Source organism: Macaca fascicularis, chromosome 6 (assembly GCF_037993035.2).
Source record: "Macaca fascicularis isolate 582-1 chromosome 6, T2T-MFA8v1.1".
NCBI classification, from domain to species: Eukaryota; Metazoa; Chordata; class Mammalia; order Primates; family Cercopithecidae; genus Macaca; species Macaca fascicularis.
In genome coordinates, this window is record NC_088380.1 from 168937247 (window position 1) to 168957287 (window position 20041).

The following is a 20041-nucleotide window of genomic DNA, read 5'->3' on the forward strand; positions in this document are numbered from 1 at the left end:
TACAATGAGGAACTTACATGAATTAATGCATAGACAACCTAATTAAATGGTTTTTAGTTTAAGAAATAGAACTTTCTTTCCTAAAATAAATACTATCAAAACCTAATATTTATTGGGATTTTACTAGGTATTGGTACCTTACACACATTTTTAAATTTAATCTTCACAAGAGACTTATAAGGTTCCCCATTATTATCACCACCACTCCCAGTTTGTAGATGAGGATCTCAAATCTCCCTAAGGTTCTACCATGACAACATGGAAGATGCCAGACCCATAGCACCTCCCCAGTCGGGAATCTACAATAGGTCCCATCTGTCTGGCGTTTGATTCCACGTATTTTTCATGTATTTATGGAGCTAAAATACTGTGGTTCAGAGCACAGCATTTGATGTCGGGCTGCCTAGGTTTGTATCTCATCTCTACCACTTTCTATCTTGAACAAATTTTTATTCTTCCAGTGCTCAGTGTTTGTTACCTGTAATAATAATAATAATACTTACATTATAGAATCATTATGAGGATCTTGTGAGATAATAGAGAGAAAGTGCTTGACACAGTACCTGGCCAAAGGAAAAGATCAATAAATCTTAACTACTGTTCTTTGCCATCAAAAATATCTCCCAAAAGTCATAATTATGGATTCCTATTATCAAATGTAGATTGAGCACCTTTGATCTTTCATGTATATACTATGCATTGATTCATTGTTTCACACATTCACTGAACAAACATTTATTGAGTCCCAGCATGATGCTCCACTGCATTAAGACAGATTCTGTTGTCATAGAGTATACAGACTAGAAAGGGAGAATGGTTATTACATAATCAGTAACAGTATAGAAAAGAGCCGACGGTATTTATAAACGTAGTTCACTTGATCACCTCTTTCCTCTATTAAAGGCTACCCTTCCTCTATTGTTATTTCAACCAACACTAGTCTTTCCACTCTCTGGAATTTCATAACACAGTATGTATTTAGGAAACTTTCATATTAAGTTACACTTAAATGACCTAAGAGAACCACATGGTTCTTGGAAATGTAGCTAAACCCTTCAAAAATGGCTCAAAGATTTGAACAATTAGGAAGATAACAGCAATTTTATTTCCTCTTATCCTTTCTTCAAGAGTGTTTTTGCTTTTCTCAGTTTTCTTCTAAGCATATTCTACTAATACCTACTTATTAGAGAGTAAAAGCTTTACCTCTTTTCCTGTATGACACTGGTGCTTTTCTCAGTATCTTCCTCTTCTCTTACCCTCCAAGTCTACCTCTTTCTTTCTTTCTTTCTTCCTTTCTTTCTTCTTTCCTTCTTTCTTTCTTTCTTTCCTTCTTTCCCTTCTTTCTTTTTCTTTCTTTCTTTCCTTTCTTTCTTTCTCTTTCTTTTCATCTCTCTCCCTTCTCTCTCTCTTTCTTTCCTTTCTTTCTTTCTTTCTTTCTTTCTTTCTTTCTTTCTTTCTTTCTTTCTTTCTTTCTTTCTTTCTTTCTTTCTCTTTCTTTCTTTCGTTCTTTCTCTTTCTTTCTTTCGTTCTTTCTCTTTCCTTCTTTCTCTTTCTTTTCATCTTTCTCTCTCTCTTCTTTCTCTTTCCTTCCTTCCTTCCTTCCTTCCTTCCTTCCTTCCTTCCTTCCTTCCTTCCTTCCTTCCTTCCTTCCTTCTTTCTTTCTTTTTTCACAGAGGCTGGAGTGCAATGCCACGATTTCAGCTTACTGCAATCCCCGCCTCCCAGGTTCAAGTGATTCTCCTGCCTCAGCCTCCCGAGTAGCTGGGATTACAGGCACCCGCCACCACGCCCTGATAATTTTTTGTATTTTTAGTAAAGACGAGGTTTCACCATGTTGGCCAGGCTGGTCTCGAACTCTTGACCTCATGATCTGCCCACTTCGACTCTCAAAGTACTGGAATTTCAGGTGTGAGCCATCATGCCTGGCCCGACCTGTTTCTTTTGAAGTTTCCCTAGCACTTCCATTTGACACAGGAGAATCTGACTGTCCCCTAGAAGTCTCTTGGTTAGCAGTAATAGTCATGATTGCACATCATTAAATGATGCAAACGTTATTTTCCTTTCTGTCCCCCATAAGAAATATAAATAACAAAATCTGGTAAAGGTGTGGGATTATTGCTTTTAGAGTGCAAAAAGATGCTTCCACTCAGGATTAGAAATACCAAACTAGAATCGTAGAATGGTAAGCTAGGTGGACCTTCAAAGAGTTAGTACCACAGATGAGAAAACTGAGGCCTAGAGTGTTAAGATGACTTAAGTTCCTATAGCAAGAGCTAGAACCTATTTGAATATTGAATCCATGTTGCCTTTAGTATAAATAACACAACTTTTACATAGGATATCTCCTCATCCTTCTGATAAGTATAGGTTGTCTTGACATTGTTCCCTGTCACTAAACAATCATGGAGAGGACAGGTTTGGATAGGTGCTGTTGTATAATTAGTAAAGTAAGAGCTTTGAAATCAGACATGTAATTTCTGTGTTCAATTCTGTCTGCTACTTACCAACTATTGGATGAGGTACTGGTTCTTTAGTCTTGTTCTTCTGATCTACACATTCAGAAAGAAAATACCTGCTGTGAAGATTCAAAGGAACAATGTATACGAAGTGCTTATCACTGCGCTTGTCAGAAGGAAGTTTTCAGTAAATATTACTTATTATGTTACTTCTGAGATACTTATTTTAATCCTATAATAATCTAAAAAGAATCCATCAATCAGAGCATGCCACTTACACATAACCCACCTCCTCTAGTTAACATCTTTGAATAATTTTTCCTTGCACTTGGAACAAAATGTAAACTGTCTGCATGTGCCACATTTTATAACTTCCTTTTTACCAAAATAATCTTAAGCCCCTTGTCCCTCCCCAGGTGCCAAGTCTTCTAAAAATTTAAAAAACAGACAAGATTTCTCTTTCTCAGAACCCTCCCTTAATCAAATAATAATCAAAAGGTTAGTTTCTTCTTACATTTTAAGCTTTACTTTAAACATCAGCTCCTCAAAAAGGTCTTCTCTGAGGCTTCCATCTAACTAGATTCTCACCATCCCTGTATTCTCCATGGCACATACCATAATGTGACATTATACTTTTCTTTGCTGACATGATTCACAGTATATCTCTCTCACTAAAATATAAGTTACATAAAGGTCAGACCAAATCTATTCATCAGTGTTTGTCATTTCAACTGATACATAGTAGACAGGCAATAAATATTTGTAAATAGAGTGAATTAATTTCACTTATGCCTTCTTTCCCATTGTTGAAACTGCCCATCAGAAGTCATGAAACAAGTGTAGTTTCACAAATGACTCAGTTACCCAGCTTGCTTATGCAATCACGTGACCTGATTTATTGCACCTCTCTTCAGGTATCACCACTGTCCTGACAATGACCACCCTCAGCACCATTGCCCGGAAATCACTCCCCAAGGTCTCCTATGTCACAGCGATGGATCTCTTTGTATCTGTTTGTTTCATCTTTGTCTTCTCTGCTTTGGTGGAGTATGGCACCTTGCATTATTTTGTCAGCAACCGGAAACCAAGCAAGGACAAAGATAAAAAGAAGAAAAATCCTGTATGTATCATTTCCCATTGGGACCATTGAAATTTTTATGATTTTGGTTTAGTTTGTTTTCATTAGCCTATCTGCAGGCTAAGGCTCAGCAATTGGGGCTCCAAGATGAAAACAGAATGTATGAGTTTGGCCAGGCCATAATGATTCATTTATGGTCATTAGTCACTTGAAGGAGACTCAAGTCTGTTTCTATTTTTCTCTCTCTGTCAGAATTTTTATGCAAATATAGTTACCTGCTCTCTTTATTTTGTGGAGACTAAAGCCATTGTTGAGAAATGCAACCTTCTTCTAGTTGCTATTATTCCAGATTTCACTGATTTTTTGAGATCGGGTGTCGCTCTGTCGCCCAGGCTGGAATGCAGTGGCAGGATCTCGGCTTACTGCAACCTCTGCCTCCTGGGTTCAAGCAATTCTCCTGCCTCAGCTTCCCGAGTATCTGGGACTATAGGCGCACGCCACCACGCCTAGCTAATTTTTATATTTTTAGCAGAGACAGGATTTCACCATATTGGTCAGGCTGGTCTGTAACTCCTGACCTCAGGTGATCCACCTGCCTCAGCCCCCAAAAGTGCTGGGATTAGAGGCGTGAGCCACTGTGCCTGGCCATGATAATATTATTAAATTACTGATGTTTTAAATTAAAACTTCCATCTAAGGCATTCCACTAGGAAGCTATAAGGTCCTTGAAGTTCCAAGGGTGACTATATTTTTGCAAATGATTTAGTGTATGTGTGGAGGTGGAGTTTGTGTATTGTCACTAGAGAATTTCTATTTGTTTCATTCTTGAAAGGTATCTTTTTGTTTTTAAAACAAGTGATTTACTATTATATGGGCAAGTTAGTTAGCCTATTTGTGTGTGTGTGTATATATATATATATATATAATTTAAAAACACTTGTGGGACTGCTATGAGAAATAAATGTGACAATGAAGGGCAGAAAAATTAAATCCAAAATATTACATAGTACTCGACACATGAATGTACTTAACATTAGTAGTTGGTGATGATAGTTGATTTTGATGATTTATACACTTACCAACCTGGATTGATTTCAGTGTCACGATTTGAAAACGGGGAAGATGACTTCTACTTGCCACCAAACTTTAAATAGTGAGGATGAGGCACAAGCACAAGTGCCTAAAGCAACTGTTTTTTATTGTGAGTGTTGAGGAGAGCACATAGTTACCCATTTACACACCTGAACAAAGTGGCTGGCTCATAGAACTCCCCATGAAAGTTAAGGTCCATTCCCTTCCAAGATATGGGCAAAGAGAATCGCCTGACTGTTCTGGATCCTGGTCTTCTGCTTTGAGAGCCGTAATAGTCTCTAGCTATCCAACCCAGAGACTTTGGAGGTTGAATTGTAAGGAGGGAATTTAGCTGATTCTAGGTTGTATTCCGATGCAGCTCCAGAAACCCAAGTGAAATACTGCAAGAGTAATGTGTTTATTTGAATGTAAGATTTTGAAACATGTAAAGAAAGAAACGTCATTATTCTTGATTTAAAAAAAAAAATGCTTGTCTTTAATTGCTCAAATATTTACAATGCTTTATGCAGTCCTTCCCTTCCCTGTCTGTTTTGCCTCTCTCTGACTTTCCATTTTCTCTATCCTTGTTTTATTTTCCTTGTTGTGTTGTTTTTGTTTGCTCCCTCTTGTTCACTTTCCATTTCACTCTCCCTCAAGAAGGTGGTTCTATTGAGAGTTGGCATATTACCTGCCAGCTATAACAAGGACGTGAGGACTGACTTTCAAACAAGTTCTGATGAGTCCTTTGGAAAAAGCCCCTTGGCACTCTCTGTCAGCTAGGCCATTGCAGAGTGGATTTTGTTGCAAAGATAGAGGCAGATTCCTTTATTCAGGGTCATGGAAATGGCAGAAGAAGACAAGGCAGAGGAGAACAGGATAAAAAAAATTGAGAAAATGAAATTACCTGAGAATTTCATGCACTTCTTTTCAGGCAATTAGATGATTTATCAGAGCTAGCAAGAAAATAAACTGGGAATGAGAAGCTGAAAGTTTATTTTCCTGTTTAATATGCCTTTTGGATAATTGTGTCAAGACTCACCTATTAAATTATCCTTGATGATAATTAGAAAATAGAATCATGATATTTTTAAACAGGGGAACCAGGCAATAGAAAACTCCTTCACAGTTGAACAACTCTGGCTTCTTCAGTCAAATAATTGTAGATTAATTTATTAAAAATTTCACTAGTAATTGCAAAATTACACTTTAAGCAAATACTTTATCCCAAGCTCAGAACTCTCCTTCTGTGTTTATAATTTCAGTTCATTTCACTTACTATGTTTTCAAAATGTATTTTTAATTTATCTTGTCTCTCTCTCTTTTTTTTCTTTTCTTTTTGTCTCCTTTTTATTAAAAACAAATGCAATTCTCTTTTCTGTCTACACACCCAAAGCTTCTTCGGATGTTTTCCTTCAAGGTATAATGTTTTTGGAATGGAAATTCACTGCATGCAACTGCTGAATTTAACTATTAATGCTTACATGGTGTTTTATTTTGTTTTATGAGTAGATATTTCAGCATTCTACTAGAGATAATATGTTGGAGAAAGTTCTATAGACTTCTAGAGTTGATTCAGCAACTATACACTAATTCACATAGGTTTTAATCTTACACCAAGCTAAAAAGCTATAATCCTTATGAGCTGTCATAGGTAAAGAAGGCTGCTTTATCCATCAAAGCCAAAATGAGCTTCCTCTTTTCAGATGAAAATGGGATTGAGTCTTACTGGTTACACCTACTAAGTTTGTACTCTTTTAAAACTAAAATTTAACTCTGTAAATCTTAATTCAAAATGGATTGGTTCATTATTGTTTCGTAAACTTAATGATTTCTGTTTTTCTGAACTTTACCTGTAAGTTCTATAAGAACAATATTCGTTTTGAAAGGCTTTGAGTTAAAATATCCATTCCTTGTTTCCAAAGTGATCCTTGGGCCTGTTGGCTCTACCATAATATGTTGCAATGTGATTCCTATTTAAATATAATAGCTGATTCCATGATGTTAGAATTTCTGTTTACATTATCCTAAAACTAAATCTTCCAAATTAACATTAAATGTATCATATACTTGTATAGAAATTTACTAACTGGTCTAGCAGGAAATTTGCCAAGTAGTAACATTCTTTTCTCAACTTCCGTTCACATGTAGGTAAACATTGTTGGCATTCTTAAGCTTATAGATGGTGAATATTAGGAAAAGTATCATAGTGCTTTAAAACATAAGCCATACCTTTGTGGATAAAATCAGGAGAACTCCATATTTATATAGATTTGAACATTTTCTATTAACAACATGTAATACATTTGCTCAGTGTAACGGGTTTTCTATTTGCCTATAACTAAGCATGACACAATATTTGATTTCAAAATTGATGCATTTTTATTTATCTGTTCTACTCACATGCAGCACCATTAATTGCATTCATGTAACCAACTTCACATCTAATAGTTACTAGAATAAGACTCCATGTAGTTTTATTTAAATCTTTAACTTTGAGTTCTTTTGGTGTTCAATCTCCTTGCTATAGCTATTAGCTTGATGATATTATTTTCAGCTGCACTGCTTAAGCTCAAAATTTGAAATCTGCAAATGTGCTCTTTCTAAGTTCAATTTTACCATTGTAGATCATGATGTCATAGCAATTTCCTGAGTACCCATTTTCAGATTCATCATCACATTGGTGACATTGTGGAAAAACACACTAGGATCTCTCAAGAACAACTAACTGATCCCTCTCCTTCCCTACCCTCATCCCAGGCCCCTACCATTGATATCCGCCCAAGATCAGCAACCATTCAAATGAATAATGCTACACACCTTCAAGAGAGAGATGAAGAGTATGGCTATGAGTGTCTGGACGGCAAGGACTGTGCCAGTTTTTTCTGCTGTTTTGAAGATTGTCGAACAGGAGCTTGGAGACATGGGAGGATACATATCCGCATTGCCAAAATGGACTCCTATGCTCGGATCTTCTTCCCAACTGCCTTCTGCCTGTTTAATCTGGTTTATTGGGTCTCCTACCTCTACCTGTGAAGAGGTATGGGTTTTATTGATATGGGTCTTATTCACTGAGTCTCATGGAGAGATGTCTGTTCTAAGTCCACTTAAATAATCCTCTATGTGGTTGATAATGATCTGAATTTGTTTCTATGTCCAAACCTGGTAAATTTTATAATGTCATATTGTTTGTGCCCAGCCCTCCTTTGGTTAGTGTACTTTGAACTTCAATGTTTGCTGTGTTTCAAACCTGCAAGGCAAAGTAAAATTAGAGCAAGAACATTCAAACCAAATAATATATTTTTCAGCTACAGCAAATGAAACAGTGAAAGCCCTGACTATTTACAGTGGTGGTATCCTTACTAGATTCATAATGCAATTAGATAGAAAAGGTCCAAAACTATACCCTATGTTCACTACGGGTCAAGTTGTGATAAATTTGATCCCAATAGAATACCTCTCTCATTTAAGAAAAATCACAATTCACTTTAAATATGAAAGCCTAGTCCAGAAATCTATTACGCCTTTATCTCAAAATAGGAAGAAAATTTCCTCCACATTCATGTACAATGATGTAAATATTTCAATAACTTAGAATGCTTCAAGTTTAGTGCATGCATCTCTTTAGATCCAAAATAAATGGATTGAAGTTATCATCCTATTGTCTTTTATTTTGTGTCCTTGGGCTATAAAAGAATCCTGAATGTAATTATAAGGATTTAGGTTTGGAAATGGAGGGAGTAATTTTCATTGCCTTCTCCCTCATGCATGAAGATTCGAACAGCTTATTTTTTCCTTGTATTACATATTACAACACTTTAAGTAAAATGTAGACTGAATAATCAACATTTGCCACCTCTAAATATGCCCAATTTCATAACTAGAGTATAAAGTAATTGTATGTGCTTGCCGCTATTTTTTTCTTCCTTTTAGGATGATAGATCATAACAGAACTTATTCTCCATCTCAAGATCTGCTTCTAGTGATTGTGAGTGCCTTGTGGGCAGAATCCTTGTCATTTCCTCTTTGGGTCCGTAGCACCTTGCATAGTGCCTGGCACATAGTTGGTGCTCAATAAATATGGTTTGAAGTGAATTGCCCTCACATGCTTCTGGCAAATCTCTGTGCTGGCCTGAAACCAGTGATTCATCTTCTCACATAGGTGTTGTCAAGTGATATTTGATTTTGTAAAAATAATCAGTAGGATCCAAAGAACTTTAGCTATTTATGTTCATCTTCAAAAATTCATTTTAGGCAAAGTCCATATTCCTTTCAAAACAATATTTATGTCCTATGTTTGTGTATAGAGATGACTCTACTAGGGCATAATTAGAGTTTGTGTATTATTTTTCCAGGTTTGGGGATGAGTCAGTCCTTACCCATCCACAATTTTGTTTGTGAACTTATAACAGGAACAAGCAAAATTCATACCTGACTAGTGTTTGGAATGTAGTATTCTGTGTGAAAAAGTACTGAAGATTAGATTTTAAAAACCGAAAAAACAAAAAGGAATGACTTACATAGAGGTTGAGCCAATGACTGTGGTCTCATTAGATTATATTGTAATTAAACAAAGCAGTTTCTCCAGACTTAAAACATGATGAGTTGAGCTCTATCTTCATGTACTCATCCTGAATCCTTATTTTTCTAAAATAGCACCCTTTGTTAATTATTTTTATGGAAATTATTACTGTTATAATTGAGTCATAGCTAGTATAACTTTACAGATAACCTAAAAAGAATAGAAGAGAGAGCAGCTTTGTCAGTATAAAACCATGTAAAGTCATCATCAAGTCATCTGGATGAATCTTGAAACACATTTAGCTGCCAGTTTTACAAACCTTTAATATATCAGTGCTCCAGTATATAACCTCAAACAAATGTAAATAGAATGAATTATTTTCTTGTTTTGAATTGTCAATATATTAAATGTTGACTCTTTGGGAGAGTTGTTGGCAAGTTTCATTGGTGAGAAACATGTCATTGTCAACTTGAAATGTGTTCTGTAATGGGGACACTACAAAAAGCTAGCTTTCCAATGTGTGCATAGTATTGGCAATATGAATATATATTATATATAATCTAACACTTATTATAAGCTGCTCCCTGTCTATGTATTTGGAAACCTTTTCACAAAGGGAATTGCCTAACATGTGGACTTTTACAATAAAAATGCTGCATTCTAATCCATGGTGGCATCTCAGTAGTCTGGTAGGACTGTTTGTCTTAGAGATTGTGACCTCTCTTTCCTGTCTCACTTCCCCAAATCCCCTGTCAGTGAGCTTTATTTGTGAGCTGTGTGACTGTGTTTTGCATGGCGGTAGGCTTCACCTCAAAAAAATTAAGAGAGGCATGTGGGTTGTAGAGTGAAGAAGAAAGGCAGACATATAATAAAGTAAGTAAAAATTCAAGCCTTCTTTACCTCAAGAATTTTGGTGTGGTTAACATTACTTCCAGTGCCAGACAAAGTTGGAATCCCAGCTTTACTATTTACCAGTTGTTAGACAATTGTCGATTCAGCCTTTAGAATCCTCCATTAAAAATAATTTATGTATTTGTTTATTTGTTTAGAGATGGGGTCTCCCTCTGTCACTCAGTCTGAAGTGCAGTGGCACAATAATAGCTTACTGAAGCTGCAAACTTCTGGGCTAAAGCATTCCTCCTGACGCAGCCTCCTGAATAGCTGGAACTACAGACACATGCCACCATGCCCAGCTAGAAGGCTCCATTTTAACAGCTATAAATTAGATATACTAATGCTAACCTATGTAGTGACCCTCAACAAATGGTCAAAAGCTTTCTCCCTCACTTCCAAAGCCTTCCATGCACTGTTGTCATGCTCCCTTCACCCTATCAAACTAGTTTCCCTGATAGAATCCAGCATTATGCATATAAGCCTTTAAGTGACTCTATATCACTCTATTTTATTTTTAGGAAATATTTGCATTGCAAGTCTTTTAAACTATATGTTGGAAATTCCAGTCTCATTGGAAAAAACTTACACATTACATTAGTTATTTTTAAGGAACTGTTATTCATACCCCCCAAATCTACAAACATACAAAGTCGATTAGCCCTACTCCAGAGACAATGTCATGTTTTCTTGAAGTCTTTTGAAATTCTCCCAGGAATATAGCATGATCTTCACAACACAGTTGCCCTAACCATCCTTGGCCCCATTCTCTTGACCCTGCATGTCTTCCTGCATCTAATTTAAACATCTATTTCTCACCTTTCAAACTTATAAAAATGTAGTTTTCACTTAGATGTTGTCTGCTGTCTAACTCAATGCCCTTAACTTTAGCTGAGTGTATATCTTTATATGGCCTTCATTCTTTGTATTAAGTCTCAATATTATTCTGACTAGTAGCAACAATTTTTGTCTGCAATGAAGGTCAAATTAAGTTAACCAAATGATGGTTAACTTCAGGGATTATGTCAAAAATTGCTATCTCTATGATTTGTCACTATGAATCTTTGTCAAAGGTGTAGAATATGGGGGAATGACATAGAAAAAAAGCTCGGCTATGTTTTTCAGTGCTCAGTGAACTGCCAAAAGTCACACAGCTAGTTAATGACAGATCAAGGGGTCATCTGAGCATTGCTCTTTCCACTGTGTCTCACAGTATTTCAGAATTTAGAAGTAATATTCTGGAATATTTTATCTTTCTGTTAATATTTTAGGATCTGCCAAACTGCAGGATGCTTTCTTTCTTTGATCTAAACCTCACTTTGACTCATTTTATTGCAATGAGACAGGAATTTTAGAATACCTCATAACAGAAGGAAGTCAATGGGTTTTGTATTTATTTTATTCCTTCTCATGTAAAATGACCAATTGATATTTAATATACCCATACTACTTTCAGAATGCTGTTTCAAAGAAACATCTAAACAACTCCAGACCTAGGGTTAGCCTTTGTCCTTTAGGGTATGGGGCAGTAGACAACCAAAAAGTTTCCATGGCTAGGATCTGCAGGTTCATTCTTTCTACTATTTAAGCAAAGTGGTGGCGAGTGACCTAACTCTTATGATTCTTTCTAAGGTTACAGATTATAGAGAAATTGCAAAATCCAGTTGTAACTTTCTTTTGCCACATTTTGGATAATAAAGAAATAGTTTCCTCTAATTATGGTTTGTATAACTAATTGGAAAAGCAGAGGCTCTTGCTCTAGATTAACTAGGTTCAAATATCAGCCCTGTCAACTTTTGTCTGCCTCGGTTTTCTCACCTGAAAAATGGAGATAATATTGGTGTATATCTCAGACTTTATTATAAGGAGAAACTGAGTTAATACTAAAGAATTACTGGATGCTAGTAATTTTCCTCAGTAAGGATATGAAGTTTCAGAAAATACAGGGTACAAGGACCATATCTACTTTGCTTAAAAATATTGATCATCATTTGTGAGGACTCTCTTTTCTCATTAAAAAAAAAAAAAGTCACTGGACGAGGGATAGAAATTTCAGTTAACATCTGGGGATTTCCAAATATTTCTATCTTGATGATATTCAGTTTCTTATGTAAATGAGAGAATTTGGCCCCTTTTTCTCCAGCAGGCTTTTATTCGATCACTTCTCTGCTATTTGCTATGGCCTGATGTTATTGATTACCATCTAACATTCTGACTCTATTAAACTATGTCTTATCTCCACACAGGTATCTTGGCTCATTTATGTTATTTCCTCCTTGAGACTTCTACGAAAAAGCACAATAGTCCTAGAATGTCTTTCTCTGCTCAACAGATTCAACAGTCTCTAATTAAAGACTCTACCTCGTCTGTAAGGTCTTCCCAGTTTCACTAAAGTTCAATATGTTATTGTCTTTTATCTCTTCCAGTTCTTGATGTGACTTTCAAATGGCCTACTCCTAATGTTTATCTGAGTTAAATACTTGCATTCATCCAATCCGCTTAGTAAACAAACATTAAATGAACAATGCAGTGACAAGAATATATTGTAAATAATTCACTATCAATTTGCATCTTAAATCATGATGGTCATCTTCTATCTCCATGCTCTATAAATTTGCCTCATAGTTTTGTGTTTTTTTTTTTTTTTTCCTGAGACTTGTATGTTTTATGGGTGTGGAATTAAGTTCCTCATCAAATAAGTTTTCATTAAGCATCTATACATTCAGTTTAATGTAAAGTTATCAGTAAATTCATGCCATGGGCCTAATATAGGGCACTGTGAGTGCAGGAAGAGATAAATTTCAGCTATGCTTGGCCCTGAAATGCCCATAATATGATACAAAAGTCAGAAAAGAATACAAATAACTCTAATGGAACTGCACACAAGTAGTTGTAGATAGAATAAGTCATTATTCTAACTGTGAGTGAAGTCAGAAAAGGGTTTCTCTGTATAACAAGCATTCCTCTACATGTGAGGAGGTCCCTTCATGCTTAAAAGCCCCCTTTCTATAATTACTAATAAAAATCCTATGGACTATTTGAAAACTATGTACATGCACATAACAATATTGTTTTTAATCCATTAGCAAGAGTTAATCACTAAAATAGTATTTACCTTTTTATTTTTGTTTTCCTCCATATATATTTTTATAGCTGAGGGTTTTACATGTATATAAATATATGTAACAATATATAAATATATATATAACAATATATAAATATAATAACAATATATAAATATATATATAACAATATATTAAAAATATATATAACTATATATATATATATGTCTTCCTCTATTTTCATAGAATAAATCCCTAAACATGAGCTTTGCTGAATTAAAATGTATAAGCATTTAACAATTAGAGTCCTGGCAGAAAACAAATGGTATACTCCAAGGAGTAATTGAAGAAAAATTAATGAAGGGTTACTTAGAAAGATTTAGGCAAGGTTAAAGTCTACCAATTAAAGGATGGTTTAGTACAACGGGTCTAGCATCGATCAACTGAACTAGTTACCTATATCCATTGTACAAATTATCATGAACTCAGCGACTTAGAACAATATAAATTCATTATCATAATGAATTTCAGAAGGTCAGAAATTTCAGTGGCTGAAGTCAAGATGTGAACAAGGCTGCATTCCGTCTGAAGGATTTAGGGGAGAATTAATTTCTTGACTTTTCCCTGTTCTAGAGGCCTCTTGAATTCCCTGGCTTGTGGTTCATGTTCACCTTTAAAGCCAGCAACTACATCACTCAGTCCATTTCCTTCATCTTTCTTCTGGCTCTGACCTCAAGCCTCCTACTTACAAAGACCCTTGAGATTACATTGGATCCACCCAGGTAATCCAAGATAATCTCGTCTCCAGACCCTTAACCAGGCCTGCAAATTCCCTTTTACCACATAAGATATCATATGTACAGTTTGCAGGGATTCAAACAAGGACCTTTTTTGGGGACCTATTATTTTGCCTACCAGACCACCCCAGTCATTAAAGCACAAAAGGAAGGGACAGTTACTGGACCCAGAAAAGCTGTAGAACAGGAACTGTGACTTTAAACTAATACAGCCACTGCCCAACAGTGGCCAGTCAAGGAGAGAGTGTAGGAATAAGTAATCAGAATTCTCTCTACTCCTACCTAAAGTATATCTAATTGGTCAAACCAAATGGAAACTAGCGGACAGGGAAATGCAGATAGGGTGCGCCAGAGGTCAGCCTCATGGGGCACAACATGTGATGAAGAACTTTGAAGAATGGATCCAGAGAAATGACTAGAAATGATCCAGAAAACCTCTCCAAAAATTAGCATGAGTGCTACAAAAGAAATCTTCTTTACTTGTACCCTACTTATCATAACTTTCTGAAATAAAGAAGAAGTTTGAGGTTTTCAAATAGATGTCTATGCCATGGAAAAAGTAGTCTTTAAAAGTTATTATGCTGGAATATTACAGATCCATATATTTTATATTGGGTAATCTGTTCAACCTGAACAACTTTTCAACAGGCTTTAAAACGATAAAGCAAAAGCCTTTATACAACTACTTTCTGGAAGTTAATGTGGGTTAATAGACATGCCCTTCTGGTGAGTCCTGTGGCAAGGGTGCCAATTTAGTCAGTGATTTGCAGGCCATAGCACCTTGAGCTATTTTCACAAAGGGTGGACCTTCTGAGCCAATATTCCTCATCTGTTATTGCAGACCTTAAAAAGGGACAGGGCTTCTGAGTCACTGAGAGCCCAAGGGTACAATTCTATACTGGGTTCAAGGCTGAAAATAGCAAAACCACAGACCTATTTCTGTAAACACAATGACTGTAAGGACAATTAAAACTTAATTTGGACAACTTAACCTAAAGTGAAAACAGTAAACCATTTGGAAAACAGACTAGCTTAGTACTGACACTCTGAACATAGCCTCTTACAGTGTACAAGACTATGACTTTCTCATTGACAGCCTTCCCATCCTCTTGAAGTCATGGGGGAAACTGAGTCCTCATTAGGGCTAGATTGTGGACCCTGTTGAACAAAAAAGAAGGACAATTTTACATGGCACTTAAATTTAGCTCTTCTCTTCTAAACCTCTACTGACTCTGTTTCTCCCCTTTCATTCTTTCAATCTCTTTTTTTCTTCAAAAATACTTGATGTTATTGTGAGGCAATGAAGATGTGATTCAATTCAGTAAGTATGTTGAGTGCCTACCATATGCCAAGAACAGCACTATGCGTTGGAGATATCTTGGTAAAAATTATTGGCTTAGGCCCTATCCTTACAGAATTTACAATATAATGCAAAAAGAGGTAAGAAATGTGAAATTAAGTGGGTGGTTAGTATTATTAATGCAGAGGTAAATATCTGATCATAAATGCCTCAAACCTCTCCAAATTCTATATATATAAATGTGTGGGGTAGGTTTAAGCTGATATTCTTCAATTAATATTAATAGATTTATTTCTTAGACATAGAAAATAAACCTATGAAGTAGTGGATCATGGGGTTTCCTTAGGATAATGCATTTTTCATTTTTAAAAATTGCTTGTGTCTGCTAGAGGATCAAATCAGGTTTTTTTCATTATAAATGTATTTTCAGGCATGTATATGAAATTACACAGGCAACATGTATTTCTTTGGAAAACACATTGCTTTTCAGGCATGGTGGTCTTTTACCAAGGGACTAAACGACAGAGAATCGTGAAGTGCTTTCAGTGGTGTTTTATATTAAATAGTTGACTTCCTAGTTTGTCACTGGGGAATTAGTACCAATTATTAAAGTAATAAATTCCTACTGCTACCATGAAAATCAGGGCTTTAAAACTTATATTGACCCATGATAAGCAATAATTGTACATTTTAAGCTAATATACATGCACCATGCATATCCATGTATTTGCAATATATACACTTGATGCAATATTTCTTGTAAAGCTACAGTTTCTCAAAGTGAGGGCCAAAGTGTACACTTCTAAATCTTTATTGCCTAACACAGTGCCTGACCCATAATAGCCACTTGAGAGATGAAGTTTTTAAAATACAGTCTGTCAAATGGATGCTATTTGACTATTATTTGTGAAGTTTTTATTTAAAATACCCATTCTATTTTTTTATTTTAAGGAGGACTATATATATAAATATATATGTGTGTGTGTGTGTATGTTTATGTGTGTGTGTGTGTGTGTGTAATCACCACAACATTCTAAAGCATCCTCTCACATATCTTCCCCCAGAAGAGTACCACTAACTTGATGAACATAATCAAAGGTAATCCTCAGATGTTAATATGAGAGTATCATCAAAGACGGTATCTACTGAAAATCCCCATGAAATTTAAGACAACTTACTGAGATTTGTTATTTAACAATTAACTATCAATGGCAACCAAGTGATTCAATTAGTTTTGAGGAGAAACAAGAAACACATTTCCTGAAATGAGATTTTTCCAGGTAAATTCTAATAAGGATCAAGACTAAAATTACTTCCTTTCTTGATAAATAATATGGTTTGGATATTTGTTCTCTACAAATCTCATGTAAAAATGTGAACCCCAATGTTGGAGATGGGGCCTGGTAGGAGATTATTGAATCATAAGGCAAATGTCTCATGAATGCTTTAGCACCAACCTCCTAATGATAAATGAGTTCTCACTCAACTACTTCACAAAATATCTGGTTGTTGTAAAAATTCTGGGACTTCCTCCTTCTGTATCTTGCTCCTTTTCTCTTCTTGCACCATGTGGTGTGCTGCTCCTGCTTCACCTTCTTCTATGAGTAAAAGCTCCCTGAGGCCTCACCAGAAGCCTAGCAGACGTCAGCACCACACTTACTGTATAGCCTGCAAAACCATGAGCCAATTAAACTTTTTTTCTTCATATATTACCCAGCCTCAGGTATTCCTTTATAGCACACAAAATGGACTAATACAACAAGTTAGCAATTATTTATAATTGTCTTAATTTCTTTAAGCCCTCAGTGAACACAATTTGGAGAGTTTATTGTATTTTTTTGCATAATGTTTTAATACTTATTCCAAGGTAGAAAAATAAAAGGATGATAATTTTCTGGTTATTCTGTTTAATGTCTACATCCTTCAAAAGCTTATTTTGATGGTTTTATATACATTATACAAAATGTAAGAAATAGGTCATCTTTACGTGTTTATAGTGGGTGAGAGTAAGAGCAAGATCTAGGCCAAGAGCAAGATGAGATAATGAGGAATAAATAATACAATGGGGAAATGATAAAGGAATTTATACTTCTCTGACCATTAATTCATTACTATTAGAAATAATTTAATCAGAATTCCAAATGTAATAATTTCTTCATATTGGGATATGATATTCTTATTTGCAAAAGTTATATTAGTCTTCATATTATCACTAGTAACACTTTGAGCACTAATATTTTTATTTGTATATTGAGTAGAAAATACTATTTATAATTTTCCAAATGTTCTGTTGTTTATGACAAAGTTTAATCACAACATGCTGCTCATCACTAGTACTCAATAAATGTCTGCTTTAATTACAATAATGACAAAATTATATGCTAAGAAAGATGTGACAGGGGGAGGGAAAAAGATGACTGGTTAGAAGCAGCTACAGTGCATAGTACTCATGGAGGGGAATAAAAGGGCCAAGAAAATACAGCACCTTCCACTGAAATATCCAGGTACTCTTACTGGGACTGATAGGGTAAACAATGCGACCCATAGAGAATGAAGAAAAGCAGGGCAGGATAATGGCCTACCTGGGAGCAACATCGAGTCAAGTGAAACCCTACCTCCTGCCAAGGGAAGTGGTGAGTGAATGTGCAACCCTGGAAAACCACACTTCTCCCATGGATCTTTGCAACACTCAGATCAGGAGATCATCTCATGTGCCACTCCATCAGGGCTTTGGGTCCGACACACAGAGCTGTGAGGAGTCTCAGCAGAGTAGCTGCTCAGGCATGCACATACTCTGACCCTAGGGTTCCGACAAAGGTGACTGCAACTCAGGCAAGGCAGGAGGTATGTGAAGCAGAGTTTGTTTGGGGTAATACTCGAGGTTCCTTCCCTCATGCCAGAGAAATGAAGGACAACATTGAAAACACAAGGAGTGAGTATAAAAGCAGAAGTTTCACAGGCGAAAGAAACAGAAAAGAGAAAAGCTCTCTCTCTTGCAGAGAGAGAGAAGTTCCGCAATGGGTCTTCTGGTTCTGTGGTGAAGTGCACAGGATTTTATAGTCGAGCTTGAGGATGCAGTGTCTGATTTACATAGGGCATAAGAAATTGGTCAGATCAGGTGTGCCATTTGCATAGCACATGAAGAAGCTGTCCATCTCACCCCAATCTTTTATTATGCAGAGGGGGTCTCTACCTGGCTGGTGTCGTGTTGCCTGCTTTTTCACTGCACATGTAGCAAAAAAGAAAAGGGAAGAGAAAACCTCCATGTTGAACATATCTGGCTTCCAGGTATCCCTTTTCTATTGGCACAGCTGCTAGCCTTTAGCTATGCAAGATTTTGGCTTGCTTATCCATGCTTGCAGCCTGATTTTTCAGGCTGGGCTTCTTGTTAGAAAAGAAATGATTTGGGGGCTGCTTTTTATTAAAAAGAAATCTTTCTGAGGACTCTCTTACCCTTGCTATCTGCCTAAATCATTTCTAGGTCTTGCATCATCTGTACATACTCCTAGAAGGGGGCTGAATCCAGGGGCTGGGCAGGATTAGTCTGCAGGCACCATTTCCATGGCACCACACAAGATAAGACTTATTATCTTGAAATTCCAGCCAGCCACTGGCAACAGGGTAGAACCTGCCTGAGACCTGAGATGGGACAGAGCCCCCAAGAAGAGGGGTGGGCCACCATCTTTGCTGTTTGCACGACTCAGCCATTCCAGTCTGCAGGCTTTGGAGAGTCCAAACGATCCTGACAAGGAAGGAACTCCCCAGTGTAGCACAGCCTCTTTCCCAAAATGTTGATGGACTGCTCCTTTAAGTAGGACCCTGATCCATTCCACACTGTGATGCACCTCCTAGCAAAGGCCTCCAGCCAACCCTGCCTGCCTGTATTCTACAGACAGAGCTCTGAACTCTCCCTGGGATGGAGAGCCAGGGGAGGGGCAGGCCACCAGCTTTGTTGCTTGGATGACTCAATCATTCCAGTCTCTGGGCTTTGGTGAATCCAAGCAGTTTAGGCAAGGAAGGGACCCCCCCCACCACCTCTACACAGCACAGCTGCTTTACCAAAACATGGCTAGACTACTACTTTAAGTGAGATCCCAATTCATGCCTCCTCTGGGTGCAACCTCCCTGCTGGGGTCTCCAGTCACCCCCCCCCCCATATTCTATGGACAGAGCTCTGCTCTCTTCTTGGGATAGAGTGCCCAGGGAAAGGGGCAGGCTGTGACTTCGCTGTTTGGATTATTTCGCCATTCCAGCCTGCAGGATTTGGAGAATCCAAGCTGACTTGGTCAGAGGCAGTTCCCCAGCATGGCCTGGCTGTTTTGTCGAGGCATGGCCAGACTACATTTTTAAATGAGACCCTGATCCATTTCTTCTCACTGGGCAGGTCCTCTTAGCTGGGGCCTCTGGCAACCCCTTCCTGTGTTCTATGGCAAACAGAGCTCTCATTTCTCTCTGGGACACAGGGCCTGGGGGATAAAGTGGGCCACCAGCTTTGCTGTTCAGGCACATCAGCCAGTCCAGCCTTTGGGCCTTGGAGAGCCCAGACTGATCAGGGGCTGAAGAGATTCCCTACACAGCACAGCTGCTCTACCAAAATGCAGCCAGACTACTTCTTTAAGCAGGTCCCTGATCCTGTTCCTCCTGACTGAGGAGACCTCCAACCTGGGGTCTCCAGCCACCTTCTATAGGTGTGTTCTAGCCAACAACAGGTCAGTGCCTTCCTGGGGTGAAGTTCCAAGAGGAAGGGGCAGGCTGCCATCTTTGCTGTTTCACAGCCTTCACTGGTGATACCTCCAGATGCTGGAATAACCAAGACAACTCAGGTCTGGAGTGAACCCCCAGCAAATCATAGCAGCCTTACAGAAGA

At 37.2% G+C, this 20041-nt stretch overlaps 1 protein-coding gene across 8 annotated transcripts in view; it reads left to right on the forward strand.

The window, feature by feature from the left end:
* The window catches only part of GABRG2 (gamma-aminobutyric acid type A receptor subunit gamma2), a 96201-nt gene extending 86409 nt beyond the window's left edge, over positions 1–9792 (forward strand). For 4 of the 8 annotated variants that reach the window (XM_073995198.1, XM_073995200.1, XM_065547037.2 and 1 more), the window contains 3 exons: positions 3371–3576; positions 5999–6022; positions 7363–9792. In XM_073995198.1, the coding sequence (XP_073851299.1) occupies positions 3371–3576; positions 5999–6022; positions 7363–7638 (506 nt within the window). In that variant the 3' untranslated portion in view covers positions 7639–9792. The remainder of the gene's footprint in view (positions 1–3370; positions 3577–5998; positions 6023–7362) is intronic. The other 4 variants (XM_073995199.1, XM_073995201.1, XM_065547038.2 and 1 more) reach the window with 1 other exon arrangement.
* Positions 9793–20041: the final 10249 nt, after the last annotated feature.